This window comes from Parasteatoda tepidariorum, chromosome 2 (genome assembly GCF_982258835.1).
Source record: "Parasteatoda tepidariorum strain Cologne lab strain chromosome 2, Ptep-v5.0, whole genome shotgun sequence".
Classification (NCBI taxonomy): Eukaryota; Metazoa; Arthropoda; class Arachnida; order Araneae; family Theridiidae; genus Parasteatoda; species Parasteatoda tepidariorum.
The window spans coordinates 12,210,177-12,226,139 of NC_141756.1; the positions used below are offsets into that span (position 1 = coordinate 12,210,177).

At 29.4% G+C, this 15,963-nt stretch overlaps 1 protein-coding gene across 6 annotated transcripts in view; it reads left to right on the forward strand.

Moving 5' to 3' along the window:
- dom (domino helicase) overlaps positions 1-15,963 on the forward strand; it is a 92,994-nt gene extending 77,031 nt beyond the window's left edge. For 3 of the 6 annotated variants that reach the window (XM_043047444.3, XM_071177155.2, XM_071177153.2), the window contains 10 exons: positions 2,467-2,763; positions 4,262-4,453; positions 5,049-5,237; positions 6,089-6,344; positions 7,815-7,912; positions 9,276-9,524; positions 10,621-10,809; positions 12,777-12,914; positions 13,707-13,889; positions 14,605-15,963. In XM_043047444.3, the coding sequence (XP_042903378.2) occupies positions 2,467-2,763; positions 4,262-4,453; positions 5,049-5,237; positions 6,089-6,344; positions 7,815-7,912; positions 9,276-9,524; positions 10,621-10,809; positions 12,777-12,914; positions 13,707-13,889; positions 14,605-15,333 (2,520 nt within the window). In that variant the 3' untranslated portion in view covers positions 15,334-15,963. The remainder of the gene's footprint in view (positions 1-2,466; positions 2,764-4,261; positions 4,454-5,048; positions 5,238-6,088; positions 6,345-7,814; positions 7,913-9,275; positions 9,525-10,620; positions 10,810-12,776; positions 12,915-13,706; positions 13,890-14,604) is intronic. The other 3 variants (XM_043047445.3, XM_043047446.3, XM_071177154.2) reach the window with 3 other exon arrangements.

The following is a 15,963-nucleotide window of genomic DNA, read 5'->3' on the forward strand; positions in this document are numbered from 1 at the left end:
GATGAATAATTTTCTGTTTAATCAATTTTATGAAAGCGGTTCTCTTAATGATATTGGTTTTTTTGTAGTTATATTTTTTTTATTTTCAACCAAACTGCTCTCAGGTTTCTGTAATAATTAGTCAAATCCAGACTTATTTATATCATTTAATTTATTCTTTGTTAATTTGCTTATGTATAACAGAATCTAAAATAAATATTTCTAAAACATTTCGAGTCTAATTTATATTCCTTTCGTAATAGTATTTATTTGAAAATAAATACAGTACAGAACCCGTTATCCGGAAATCAGAAAACCAAAAAACCGGAACAAAATTCTATAAATTTTCTCGCCATTTTTTAAAAAATAAATTTTTTTTTTTCCTCATAAGATTTTAGGATTTTTTTTTTTTTTCTTTTCTTTTTTGAAAGATGTTTACCTTACCATCATTTTCGAAATAATCATTAGTGTATTCCTTCATCGTTTTTTCTTCTTTTTAAGATTATTTACAAAAAAAATAATTTTTTTTTGTTGTATTTAGCAATAAACAAACGGCTTTTTGTAGCGATTCAGAAAACCGAAAAAAATCAGTTATCCGGAATAGCGATGGTCCCGATCGTTCCGGATAATCGGTTCCCTACTGTATAATGTAATAGTACATGACTGTAAGAAAAAACAGATAGATATTGCATTGTTTTTGCTTAATAGTGTTACATTAAATAATACTTATTTTAAAAGGATTTGTTTATGGTATCCCTTAAGTGTAATCGCATTTATTATCTTATGTTAAATTAGAAACTGTATTGTCTCATTGAGTTCTTGTGTCAATTAACCAACTTTTCCCATCTCTCCCTGTGTAAATATTGCATTGTGATTGTATGTTTAAATGAATAACTTAGTTTTTCAAATAATAATTATAACTTCATTATTTATTTATTTATATTTTTTTTACTTCATTAAATGATAAAAAAGTCTCAGACAGAAACCTGAGAGGAAGCTCATATCAGTTTCTGCAAAAGTGGGTAATTTGATTCAATTACATAATAATAAGATGAAGGATTAAAAAAGTATTGTAAAGTTAGCATTGTAAAGTTATGCCTGATAAATTATTTTGTGGAAATAAATGGTCAGTGTTACAGATCTTTGCGATAGACGAAGAATATTACAGTTCTTTAAGTTTTCATCAGATTTCTAATTTGTTGTTTAAAAAACAGCTCAGTCTAAAATGTTTTTCTGATTATTATCATTTTGCTGCTAGAAATAACATGTTTTTAAGTAAGCTAATAAGAATACTTGGCTTTTAGCTCTAAGAAATTACATTGCTTATACTTTAAACTAATGCGCATTTTGTGTTACTTTAGGCAATGTACTTGTGTAAGAGAGGAATTTCAGTATTATTTTTCAACTCTTGTTTTTTTTTTTTTTTTTTTTGCACTTACTTTTAAAATTAAATATTCCCTTATGGAATTCTTGAGCTATTAATCAGCAGCCTTGTATATATTCAAATGTCCTTGTACTAATGTTCAAGCTTCTTTGTCATCACAATATCTAAAGGATTGATGCATACTGTTTTCCAGTGCATTCTTCAATAAAAATAAAAACTTTATTTCTTATTATCATCATTCCTTTCTTAAAATATTTTTTTTTTCCTACAATTTCCAAGACCACTCTTGTTAAAATAAATATTTTGCATAAGGTATCCTTATTCAAATTAGAGACGATAAAAACAGCTGTTGAAAATTTCCTTAGTGTGAAACGAAAATAATCTTTTTTGTCTAAGAAATATGTAGATGTACAGTAAAATTTCTTTGCATTATGCCATAAGTACCATGCAAACACTGTTTTTAACATTATTTGTTGTAAGGAAAAATAGCGAGAACCACACATACCCACATTAATTGGAGATCCCTATTAAATGGGACTTTAATACGATATTGCTGTACATTGTCCTTTTGAAGAGGGGGTAGTTTTTAAATATAATCTTTTTTTTTATCTAAGTTCTTTTGTTAGTTCAGTTGGCAAAGCTGATTTATTTCAGGAATCACTAAATAAAAACCTTAGGATATGTTGAATGCTTATATTTTTAGTGGTGTTTATTTGTCCTTATTTGAAAATTTGAACATTTTTAATAAATATTTTTCTGCAATTTAGTTTTCTTCATGGGCAAAACTACGAAATTAGTTGAAACTGCCACCTCTGCACAATATATGTATAAAAGCTTGTTAATTCATTCAAGTTATAAAAAAATTATGTATGCCTAAGAATTAATTTTTTTTAAAAAAAGGGTTTGGATTTAGTTTATGGTATTTTGCTGATGGCAGTCCTGCATCAGTATAGCTCAATGCTGGTAGAGTTAAAATAGAGAAAATATAGATAATTGAAGGTGCTAAAAAATTTCTTAGTACAGTAGGAAGAAATAAAAATATTTTTTGCTTTTATATGCTAATGTATTTTATTAGTTCTACTAATATTCTTAACCTTTAGTAGAAATCTGTTGATGTTTTTCAGACAAAGAACAACAGACCTATGAAAACTAGTCAACTTTATATTCAAGACAACAATGGCACATTTTCAAAGATAATCAATGACCGATTCAAGCTCCTTGCAGAAACAATTGTTAAGCGTAAGACTGTTGAAAGACCATCGTTTTCTCTTGCACCTAAAAACCCCAAACCACCGGAAAACCCAGCCATTAATTTTGATGTTCCTTTAAGTCCTAAGAAGATAGCTTGCAATAGAGCTGAACGTATTGCACGAGATAAGCAGAAAAATATGGCTCCCACAGTAAGTCCTAACTTTTTTTAGTTTTAATTTTAATAAATGCATCTTCTGTGATTCTGCTAGATTTTGGAAATTACAGATCCTTTGGACCCGGAGCTTCCACATTCCATTTTTACTAAAAACAATTCCCTATTTATTCTATACTACATAGCATTATTCACATTCTTTATATTCTTTTATTTGTTGATAGACAAAACGAAGAATTTAAAGAACTATCAAGGCTCTTATGTAAGACTGATCAAATACCTGCATCATGGATAAACAATACTGATATTTGATACTCATAATTATTCTAATATACTATTCCCTTCAACTGTTAATGAAGGAAATAAAACTTTTTTTAGCATATTTGAAGTTATGTTTTAATCTTCTCTACATAAATCTGCTGACCAGCTTTTTTTTCTTCCCATGTTGGAGAATTGAGTATCATGCCTTATTTTTTGCACCCCCTCTACAATATTTGTAAAGTTTTCATCTTTGCGCATAAACTGAATCACTAATTGATGTTCTTAAATTAAACCTTTACATGATGCATAACCTGCAGGTCAATTGAAGTAAATTGTGGTCCCTGAAAATTGTAAATAATTTAATTACTAGTATTATTCATATCTCCCTTTTTTTTTATTTCTAATATTGTGATAAAACTGTGTGAATTAAATTCGAAAATAAAAGTGGATATTTTAGGTTAAATTAAATTGCAAATATTACTATTATTCATTAAACTACAAATATATTATTATTGTTATTGGTATTTTTAAGTCAGAAAACAATTTAAAGTAAGATTTGTAGGCTTTATTTTATTTTTTTAAATTTAAATGTTAAGCACTGAACTTTTTAATTAATAACTTCATTATTTTTCTCTAATTACCGCTACATTGTGATTATTATATTTTTATACATTTGTTTAAGATGACTGCATTCTGTATTTGTTTTAAAATTAATATTTATTTTGATTTTATTATTTGTTCTATAACTTGACTCTGGATAAAATTAATAGAGCTAATTTAGCTTTCATTTTGGAAACAAAACGTGAATCACAGCGATTAATCGAGTGAGAATGAATTATGTTAGGACTAAGAATGAATTTTTTTTCATTATGAGAACTTTAAAGATAACCGTAAATATCAGAAAACACCATTTTAAAAATGCGTTACATACTTTAACACTTTAATAATATATAATTTCCAAATTACTAGTAAAAGATAATACAGTTTATATGTGTCTTCTACAGTTTATCATTATAACCCATAAATACAATTTTGTACCAAATATTTCACTCCAAATATTATTTCAGTATAAAAAAACAAAGAAGGAAATTGTTTTTCATTTTTCTCTTTAGAAAATTTTTATTTTAATATTTTATTGGCTGACAAACTACTCTTAAACATTTTAGTTTGATCTTTGAAAGGGTTTGTAATAACAATAATCAATAAATAAATAGAAAGAATAAAATTTATAATGTTTTCTTTTTTGATACTAATTTAGCTATTTTCTAACGCAGCAGGTTGTAGCTACTCAAGCAGTTTCAGCTCCAACTCAAGTGCAGGCTACGGTTCAAGCTATGGAGCAACAAATTGCTGCTCAGCGACAAGTCACCCAGCAAGCTACAGTTACTGTGGCAGGAACAACAAATATCATTCCTCATCAGGCTCAGGCTGTTATAGCTAGTCTAGCTCAAGCACAGCAACTTCAGGTTAATAAAACATTTTTCTTTTTTTTTTTATTTCAGTCAAAGATTTCAGACCCCAAACTTGGAAAGAAAATTGAAAGTTTCCAAAAATGAACTAAAACATTTTCTTTGAATAAATCAGTATATATTAAATCATACTTAAAATTTATATCAGTAACATTAAATGGAGGGAGAAAAAAAATTAAAGTTACTTCATTTTTTGAAAGTTTATTTTTGTGTCTGATTTTCATAAGTTTAAGTTTACACTAATTAATTAATAATGCGTTTGGTGTGGATCACTCGAGCTAAAAGTTTTGATGTGTGAAATTTAAAATTTTTATCAGGATATTTTGCATTTATTTGGGAACTAGGTATTTGAAAAACATAATAAAATTTCACAGAACTACTCAATACAGTTCATAATCATCTCAAATAATTTTTTTATGAAGCTAGAAAATTCTGTTTTATAATAAATTACTTTTAGAATTACTTTAGAGTAAGTTATAGTAAATAAGCTTTGTAACAGCTTTGTATAATTATGTATACTAAACTCTATCCTTTGTATAAGAACACTTGAGATATTGCTAGAATTACTTATTTTAAATAATGTTTATTTCAGCAAGTACAGTTAAACAAAGCAAACATCCAACAAGGCACTGTAACATCTGTTTCTCTTCCAAAGTCCTTAACTAGTGGAATAATGGTGAACGCAGCTGCTGGATCGACGACTGCAGGTACATTAGCTACACTCACCAAAGCTTTGGGTCAAGCAGGGGTTACTTCATTAACTTCACAAGGTGCAGCACAGGTAAAAATAAATAAATAAAGGTTCTTAGTTTTTTATATTGCACATAGCATTCCTACTTTTAACAATAAATATGGATGGTGTTTTGAATATTAATGTAAACAACAACAATCTCAAGATCTTGACCTGTTCTACTTCCGTTAAGAAAGTGTACAGCTGCTTATTTTGCGAGGCGATATTTTCAAACAGATAATTTTGTTTTTAATGAAAGAAATGAATTATGTAATTTTTGTGCTCAAATCTGCTGTATTTCATAAGATATTAATGATAATAATTAATTCTGGTGTGTTAGAAGTGGACATTTGTTTTAGTTATTTAGAGATGTATTGTTAAAAAGGTGACAGGATTGCTAGATTTAGAAAGAACTTGCTCTTTTTGGTAGTCCCTATTTGGCCTCTTTTAACTTCTTTATTACTGTTTTTTCTTGGTGCAAGTCGTGCACCATCATATTGTTCGACTAGCAAGATTAAGTTCATTTTACAAATTATCATTTAGGTTTAAATTGTGAAGTTGGTATATTGTTAACAAGGTAAGAAGTGTTTTATAACAATTCTTTTTTCAAATGACAATTCTTACGTCTTCAAATAACGATTCTTACAATGATTCTTCTTTTAAATGTAAATAATAAACTAGGTAACAAATATAAGAAATTCTACTCACGAGAGTCTCAAACCACGATGATCAGGTTGTGAGCTAAATGGCTTCAAAGCCAGTAACCCGGAAGTATAGGCAGCCAAAAGCTTGGAACATTCCCTAGTGTAGAAAACAACATCCTGTATAGATGTGTTATAAATTGTATTTTGTTCAGTCAATTCATTGAAACTTTAAATATATGACTTCATTTTTTTTAATAGAATGCTGCAATTGCTGCTGCCCTTTCAAATGCTAATCTTCGCAATCAGCGTGCTGTTGTGACAGCTACAGGAGCAACCACTACAATGACAGTTCAAGAAATGGTAGCTGCAGCTCAGGTTCGTGGTTTGACTACTGCAGCTGGTGTAACTTCTACAGCACCAGCAGTAGTTTCTGTAGCAAATCTGACTGCTGTACAGTTGGCTTCTCAACGTTTGACTGGCACCACCTTGTCGCCTGCTACAACAATAGCCTCAGGTAAAAATTTCTGTTCAATTTATTTTCATTAGAAAAAAATTCATTATGTAAATGATTGATCTTTATATTTGTTAAGTTTTTTGTAAAAATTCTGTAATTTTAGAAAAAGAGATATGATGTTCGAAATAATTTTTGACAGATAGATTAGTTTTCTTTACTATAAAATACAGTGCTTATGAAATCTGTTCCTCCATGCTAAACAGTTTTGTTAGGTTCTGGACAATATCCCATTTTAAGAAATGTGTTGTTATAAAATATCATAGAATTACAATAATTTCTAACTTTAATAATTTACATTAAAATTACACTGGGCATCACTTTCAGGGGTCAGGGAAGATCTGGAATTGTCAGAATAATTTTATTTTAACTCTAAAAAGCAGGAAAAGTTGCAATTTTTTACAAAAAAAAAAAAAAAAAAAAAAAAAAAATACCTGGAAAATTACCAGGTATGAATTGTCAATAACAGTAATCAGTTATTGAGATACAGTTTAAATAATTCTAACATCTATTACAATTATTTTATAAAATTCTACTTTTTAGTGAAACTATTCCATGTTTCCATTCTCATTTTATCATTTGTTTTTGTTCACAAAATCTAATACTTGATATTGCAAATAAAAAAAAAATCATAGTTTTCTGATGAAAAATAGCATGATATTAATAAAATATGGTATGTGTTTTCATTACAATTTACCTGATATACCTGGAAAAGTTGGTGAAAAAAATTTTTCTTCTAAAATTAAGTGGGAACCCTGTATCATACTTAGCAAACTGAAATTTAAACTTTTTTTTACAATATTTTTAAATAACTTTAAATATTATTAAAAAATATACTAACAGTGAAACTAGTACATTCACGATAATATCAATTTATTGCTAATCAAAATATTCATTTTTACACAATGTTTGTGATAAAACTTGGTATTCACAATATTTTTGGAGATGCGTTTTAAAATATCAGCGACAGTATATAGACAAATGACGCAATTAGAGATTATTTCTGAACTAAAACTGAACCCAGTGATGCAACAGCTCATGGAGACTCATCCTAGTTTTTTTTACCTTGGTCTCTGGGGTCCAGGGGCAGATGTTCCGGTTGGGAGGACAGTTGAATGCGAAATCCCTTGTGTTTAGTTCTCAGGCATGCTTGGTACTCATTTTAACGACGCACTTGAAGGCGGAGTCAACCTTGCTCAGTCCAAAGGATAGAACTTTTGACCAGTAACACGGAAGCACGAGCGATTCTCTGTCACTCAGCCACCAAGCTTCTATGCATCATTTTGATAAGCTTAAAAGCATAATTAAAACTTCTTTTGTTTTGTCAAAAACTCTCGGGGCTATTAGAAGAAACATTCTTTGGCAAATAGCTGAACTATTAGTCCTGTAGTGAAGTGTGTAAATAATTTCTAAGTGATTCATTTATTTTAACTCTTAAGGTTTTAATAATTATATTTTGTGTGTCCCATTTAGTGAGTCAGCTGAACACTCAAGCTGCTGCAACTCAAAGAAATATCTCACAACTAAGTCAGTTGCAAGCATTAAGACAAAGTGCCTTAATCAGACAAAGGGTATGGTTTACATTCATTTTGATAACCTGATTTATCTCATTTTGTTTTTTAAAAGAAAATGGTTATTTTTTCCTACAGGAATGTCTTTTTAACTTTTTGCATCTGCGAGTAGAAATAAATAATTTCTAATTTGCCCAAATCATGTGTTTAATTTCATTGAGCTGTAAATATTATAGTATTTAATAATTGATTAAGAAGCATGAAAGAACTTGGGTGAAGTTATTTATGAGTACCAGACTTTAACAAGAATTGTTATCTTTATAAGAATGATTAAATATCAATTATTTTTACTTTAGTAATTTGTTCGTAAGTTTTATAATACTCTATTTGTGTGAGCCCCTTCAATTTGAGTAATTCCATTAAGAAAATGAATTCTTTTTCCTTTCTCCATTTACAGTTATATATTGTCAGATTAAATCATTGCTTCTACATTCATTAAGTACTTATTTTGAAAAACTTCTCATTCATAAATTGTTTTTGTTAAAAGGGATTTTATGAATCTGATATTAAATTTAAATGTTTTATCCATTGAACTTAGTTTTTTTTCTTTTTAACTTTCATAGCTTTTTCTTTCTGAGAGAAAACTTGTTTATTTTTCATGAAGAATATACGCCATTTTTCTTTGGATAATCAAGGTTCTGCTGTGTTTATTAAGATTTAATCAAAGTAAATAATTAAATTAAAAAAATTTATTAATGAATTGATCCATATATGTAAAATAAGATAAAAATTTATCAACACAAAACTTAAAACAAAGTTTAAAAGTAAATTTTAGCAAATGTATAATTTTAAAATTTAAATTACTGTTAACCATCCAGTCTTAATATGTTTTCATAAAGCAACAAATTATCTGCTTCTTTTAATTTCAGTATTAAGTTTAAATGCATTGTTACAATTCTTGTAAGTTTATGATTTTGTTTTAGCCATATCTGTTAGCAAATTTGAATATCATCAGTTAATTCTTCTTACTAATGTCAGTTTTAATTAAATCTTTTAAGTAGAATAAAATATCAATGTACTTTTTATCTGTTTGGTATAGAACTACATCTTTTAAGTAGTTCGAAAAAAGTACAATACAATCAGATCTAAACAATTAGTGTTTTCAGCTTAATAAATTATAATTATTAAAGTAATCACAATAATTTTATTTTTACAAAACTGATTTTTTATTATACAAAACTGATTTTTGTAGTGTTCTCTTGGTGTAATATGTAGACACACTAAATTGTTTTTTAAATTATAATTGAAAAATGAATTCATTTGGTATTTTGTGCTTCATTTTATTTTGTAATATTGCAACCAGCTATTTAATAGTGTTAAATAATGTAATAAAATTTTTATTAATTGAAATTGTAACTTTTAGGAACAGCAAACTATAAAGCAACAGCAACAACAGTTAAAGAGGTTGCAAACAGTCCAACAACAACAGGCATCCCAGCCTGCTACCAAAGTAGCTATCGGCACTGCTGGTACTCTGACAGTTGCAGCAGCAGCTCAGCAACGTATCACCCAGCAAGTCACCATGAAACAATCTGTGGGGCGGGCTGTGACTGAAGCCGAGATGGCTCAACTTGTGAAGCGGCAGCAATTGCAGCAGCAAAAGCAGGCTCAGGTTAGCTAAGATTGAAACTTCCCAAATGCTTGTTAAAATATTTTATGTGAATTAGGTAGCTTGTCCCTTTCATTATGGAATCTCATAATTTATGTAGAACAATTTTCATTCCAATCAGCAGCGTTTATTTATTAATGGGGGTCACATTTTGTCTGTGACCCCTAACAATAATAAAATTGGTACTAAAATAGTTATAAGACTTGGTTCATCATCATTTTAGTTTATTCTTAAACAATTTTAAATTTTATATATCAGGTGATAATAAGAAATATAGAAACAGAAATAAAATTTCTGTTGAATTTAATTCTTGAAGACTACTGTATTGGATTATCTCAAAAATAATAATCTCTAAATTTTAAAATCAGGGCTTGTGTGCCTGAGAGAAAGCTAGGGAGATTTAAAATTAGCTGAGAAATTTCAGAAAAACTATAATGTTATGCTAAAAAAGAACTGTAGAACAAAAGTAACATTTGAAAATTTTTTTTTTACTCTTCTAAATAAATAAATAATAATTTTTCAGTGTTTTACCTAAACCCCTTCCCATTAAAGCTTGAAAGCAAAATTGGGATTAAAACCTAATTTTATGAATTTGATATGTGTGTGTGTGTTCTTTTATTATTTATTTTTTTTGTTTTGTTTCCATATACACATTTACTTATGCATTAAAATTTAGTATAAATTTAACTAAAATGTTTAAGTGAAGATTTAATTATAAATTTTCAGAAGGTTTTGATTTATATTTTGAACTCTGTTCAAAATGTTACCTTTTTTCAATGTTTAACCATGGTGTCTACCATTCATGAAAATCATATAAGATCTGGTAAGGATACGACTTATTTCAATAGCTTAATATATCATTACTCGAGGTTTAGCTGACAAAAAATGGTTATGTTTCCTTCTAAAAAAATTTTTGCGAGGCAGTAAATTAACATTCCCATTTAGGTCAGATCACCAATTAAATTGTTTTGCCAATTCCGTATCCATTTATAAGATTTAGAGAAATTATATTTTTGCTTTTAAAAACTTTGAATTCCTTAAACTTCCATGAAATATTTTCAGAATTGTTACATTCACTAACAAGATAATTGTGTTTCAGTTGACTACGGCTCAGATATTAGCACAAGCTCAACTACAGCAAGTCCAGCCACAGCAAGTTTCTATTACTGGTGGAACTGCTACTTTGGTGAAAACAGTTTCTGCTCCTCTGAGTGGAGCCTCTTCTTTAGCCATACCTGTTTCAGCTGTGACAATGGGTGGAGTTAACATTAATGTTAGCGTACCTCAGGTAATTCTTTCTATCTCTACATCTGATTGAGATACAATTGATGATTTTTCTCTAAATTTTGTATCTAAACAACATAACCAAGAAAGTTTGATAACCTATTATAAATCAATACTTAGATTTCGCACGCCTATTTTTAGCTTTACATTGAGTTAAACATGGTGTGTAGCATTTTTAAAAAGTGCTTAAAGGTGCTTATTTTCGTTTTTTAAAATCCCTTAAGGGTGCTTTTTTCATTGGGTGTTTTTAAAAAGTGCGTAATTTTCCCTTTTTCAAAATTAGATTTTTCCTTTACTACGTTGATTTTCACTTCGAATTATGCAAAAAGACGCAGTTCACATTGTTCTATTCAACGTTTTCACTATTAATTCAACCCCAATCTATTTCGGCATATTGTCCGTCCGTAGCGTATGAAAACGCCATTCGCTTTACATGATTCAAAATTTCATGATTTTTGACAATTGTCAAACAAGATAAAACCGTCAATGTCAATTTTTCCAATCCTGCCTAATTATGATATATTTTTAAAGTGCTTAAAAATATTTTTTGAGTGTTTGAAAAGTGCTTAAAAGGTGCCTATTTTTTGTTGCGTATTCTGGAACTTACTGATGTTGCCACAACAGGAATAAATTTCCTAATATTGAACTTCCAAAAAAAAGTTACAACTTTGTTCACGTAAAGTAGAACAATATCTATATTTTTCCAAGTTTTGTAAAGATGTCCCTATGAAGTAACTTCTTGTAATTACCAGATATAGTTTTGAGTAAATGAGTTTAAATTGATTGAATTGTGCAGTCCTAGAAGTAATTCATAGTGTCAATACACAAGCAAGAATTATTTGCATGAAGTTGAAATAGTACTTTTTAAAAAAAAGTTGATCAATAAATTTATCTTTAGTAGAGATTTTAAATTTTGAAAATATTTTCATAGTTGATGGATACACACCAAGCATTTTCTCCATAATTCATATTAACAAGCATTACCTCTTAATACATTTGCTACCCACAAAATAATCCTATTTGATTTTCTTGATTGTTCCTTTACCTAATTTTAATTTATACACTATGCACATTTCCTCTTTTTTTCCTATTTTACAATCTTATCGGTCTGCCCACATTATGGATTTTTTAAAAAGAATTCTTAATTGTAAAATTTATTTACCATTTATATAAAAATTATTACTTTATGTATTTATTTTTGATTCCATGATTTTGAAAATTATTGACTCAGTAAGACAATAATCTTGCTATAACATGGTGCATAGCGTTTTAAAAAGTGCTTAAAGGCGCTTATTTTTTATTTTAGTTATTTAAAAGCCCTTAAAGGTGCTTTTGTCATTGGGTGTTCTTAAAAAGTGCTTAATTTTTCCCTTTTGGAAAATGAGATTTTTTTTCTTTACCATGCCGATTCTCGCCTCCTATTATGCAAAAGGGTGCTTTACACATTGTTCTATTCAACGTTTTCACAATTCATTCCACCACAATCCATTTCGGCGTACCGTCAGTCCATAGCGTATGAAAGCACCAATCATTTTACATGTTTGATTAAATAATTGCGAGTCAGCATGTGCGTCTACTGAGCTGAGTTCGATGAGATTATTGCACTCTCCTGTGCAACTCAGCTGAATTTTGCAAGATATTATCAATTTCCGACTTCATTTTCCACCTTCTGATATCGAACTAAATTTAATCTCTTATAATGGCTAATATAATCAAAAAAGAGGTCTTTGTCAGAAACTAGTTGTTTTATCATGATCATGTAAAGTCCTTGAAAATTATTTTGCATTTTGTTAATGTATATAGTGCTTAAAAATATTTTTGGAGTGCTTGAAAAGTACTCAAAAGGTGCTTATTTTTTGTTGAAAGATTTGGCTATGCATCCCTGTGTCATATGCTTGGTATATATACATAATATATATATATTTATGTGTATATATACATAATATATATATATATTTATTTCTTTATTAGGGTAAGGCTGGAACAATTCAAACTAAAGGAGGGACTACATTAACTACCCAGCAAATTAGACACTTTCAAATGCAACAACTTTTACAAGCTAGGAAAGGAAATAAATTGACAACTAATTTGACTCAACTAGCTACAAAGGTATGTTTCATTTATGCCCTTACACATATTTTTATAGCCAGAGAGCAGATAGTATGATAATGAAATATTTAATGTTTCATGTAAAAGATGTTTTGTTGTGTGCCATATTGAGCCAAGTGATGACACTAATTATGCGACATCTTAAGGGATAAAGAACTGAAGCAAATAAAGTTTTAAAATGTTAATCATAATAGAAACAAATGGACTTGGCACAGAAGATAAAATTCATACATTTTGCTTGTTTTTAAAAATCTGATAATTCTACATTTCAGTTCAATTTATATTTTTTCTTTAATCTTATATGTAATCTGAGCTTTTTATTTATATTTAATACAAATAATGAATGCACATAATTAATTATTATTTCTACACTTATACATTTTAGCTGAAATCTGTACAGGAATAGTTAAATTTATTAAGAAAAGCAATAGTAGTAGATATAATAATAGATTCATGTGAATATTAGAAAAATAGGAAGTTTGTTGGTAATTAAATACCTAATTCTTTCTCTCTTATTCCCACTGCCTATTAAAATCATTCTTATATTGTTAATAGTATGAGGAAATATTATTTAAGATATCTGTACGATAGAGTCCTCATAAGCCTTTAGTTCACCTAGCAGCTATAGACTTATATTTTTCTGTAATGCATTTAAAGAAGAAAAAAATTTCTCAGGTTATTATTGTGAGTCAATAAAGTACTTACTCAATGATGTGATTAAAAGAAAAATTGTTTTAAAAAGGTTTTGTTTTCCTCTTTTTTTTTTTTTTTTTTTTTTTTTTTTTTTTGTAGGTTCCTGGTAAAGGAACTGCTGTATCTGCATCATCACTCTCAGCTGCTATGAACGCTGTTCAAATTGTTCAGCATAACCCACAAGTTGGAACTACCCAACAAGTTAAAGGTATTCCAGCTACTATGACTGTTCAACAAATTCAACAGGCGATGAAGCAAGCAATACCACAAAACTTGCCTGTAGTAAGTCTCTTTTTCTTCTTCTTTTTTCACGTTTATTACTTCCCATGTCCATATAACAACAATAATCATCTATTCTAAGGAAAATCTTTCCACATGTGAAATGGAATTGTGAACCGAAAAATAAATTACAAGTATTTAATGCAGCATACAAGGTTTTAATACAACTTTTTAAATTATATTGGTCTTAGTTCTTAATCTACAGTATGTATAAACTCAAAACACATTAGAGTTTCGTGAAATTTTTTTTTAAAAAATGGAGCAACGCCTGGCTTATGTTAAAGACAAAAACTGGATATTTATTTCAACATAATCTATACATTACTTATAATAATTTGTTCCAAAATTTCTAGGAAAAAACTTCACGAACGTAATGTAATTAATTTTATATAATTAAAAACTGCTAATAAGAATAATCAAGTCTTTCCATCCCCTTTTCAAAAAACCAAAAGTTATGTTTTCTTTCCATGCCAATTTGAACATTAAAATGCGTATAGCTTTGATATTTCTTATTAATATGAGATGATAGGTATTTTCTCTCATTCCCAACAATATTTTTTTAAGAGACTTGGTTGAGAGGTTGGAGAGAGGATGACATAACCTGTAAAGGAAGCAACTTTTCTTAATAATATTTTGTTTTTTTGTAGAAGTATGCCTGTCACAAAATTTTGCTGTGTGTTTATTTCGTTGTAATAATATCTTTCATCCATTAACTCAGGTCGTTACTGCAACCCCCAGTTTACCAGGGATACAACAGCAACATACTTCTGCAACCCTTCGTGGAGAGCCAGGAGTTGTTGGATCAGTAAAAGCTCAAACTACGACATTGCCATCTACAACTCTGACAACGAGCGGTGTTTTGAAAGGTGCCCCCGCCGTTGTTGTAGGACAACAGCAAACAGCTGCCATTCTTCAACAGGTTGCTGCGTCTTCTTCTGGCATCACACCTCAAGCTGTTACTCTGGCAGTTCGTACTGCCGCTCAAACTCCTGGGCAACAAGTACAGATACAAGTTCAACAAACACCCCATTCGTCATTAGTCACTCCTCAATCTCAAGTTGTCTCAGCTGCATTGCAGACATCCCAAGCCAGAATGCAGCAACTTTCTCAAGGGGCTTCTATAAATATTGCTCAACCAGTTGCTGTTCAAAACGCTGGCCAGGCATCCAGCATCCTCACCTCGACGGGTACTCTCATGCAGCAAGTACCTGCGGATTCAACTCTGCAATCTTCAACGCATGTTGTCATGCACAATGTGGTCACCTCTAGTTCAACTCCAATCCTATCAATACCTGCCACACTGGCCAATCCTCCTCCTGTAACTACCCAGACTCCTGCTCAGGTTGTCCAAGCTGCCATTCAGGCTGCACGACAGCAGCAGCAACAACAACAGGCTGCGCAAAAAGCATCACCCTATACCATGAGGTTGAGAAATCCACCAAAATAAAGATGTTTGCTGTCTAGGATAGTACAAAATTGGCAATAGCTTGTGAGATTTGATGTATATTGTGAGAGTGACAGCTGTGTGTAGAACGTGAAATTAAATGGCTGTGATTGAAATCATCTCTATTCTATTTATAATCCTCAAACTTTTGTCTTCATCTGTATGCCGAATGCATAACATATAATTTCATTTGATATCCAATAATTATTGTGGTCTCATTGCAAGTAATTTAATATTTTACTTCAGATAGCTCTTGAATTACTCCAGTATTCACTACTATTTGTTAAATTTATGAAACAGGTCTTGGAAAAATAAGTCACGTGTATTATTGCAAAAAAATATCATTAAATGCTATTGGATGTTTCCTTGTGTAAAAATTCATTGAATGAAAGTGTATAAAATGTAATGTTTTTCCTAAATTTCATATGAGTGCAGTTTTGTTATCAGACATATTGTTAGATTGTAAATACATGTAATTGTCTTTTTTGTTAAAATTTCTTGCCAATTTTTTTCCACTCACTCATCATGCTATTTCTTTATGTATAAAATTGCTTTGACAACATTATTTCATCAATTAACATTTCTCATGTGTACAGTTCTAAAATGGAAAAAAAAATAAAAGAATTCTTGTTA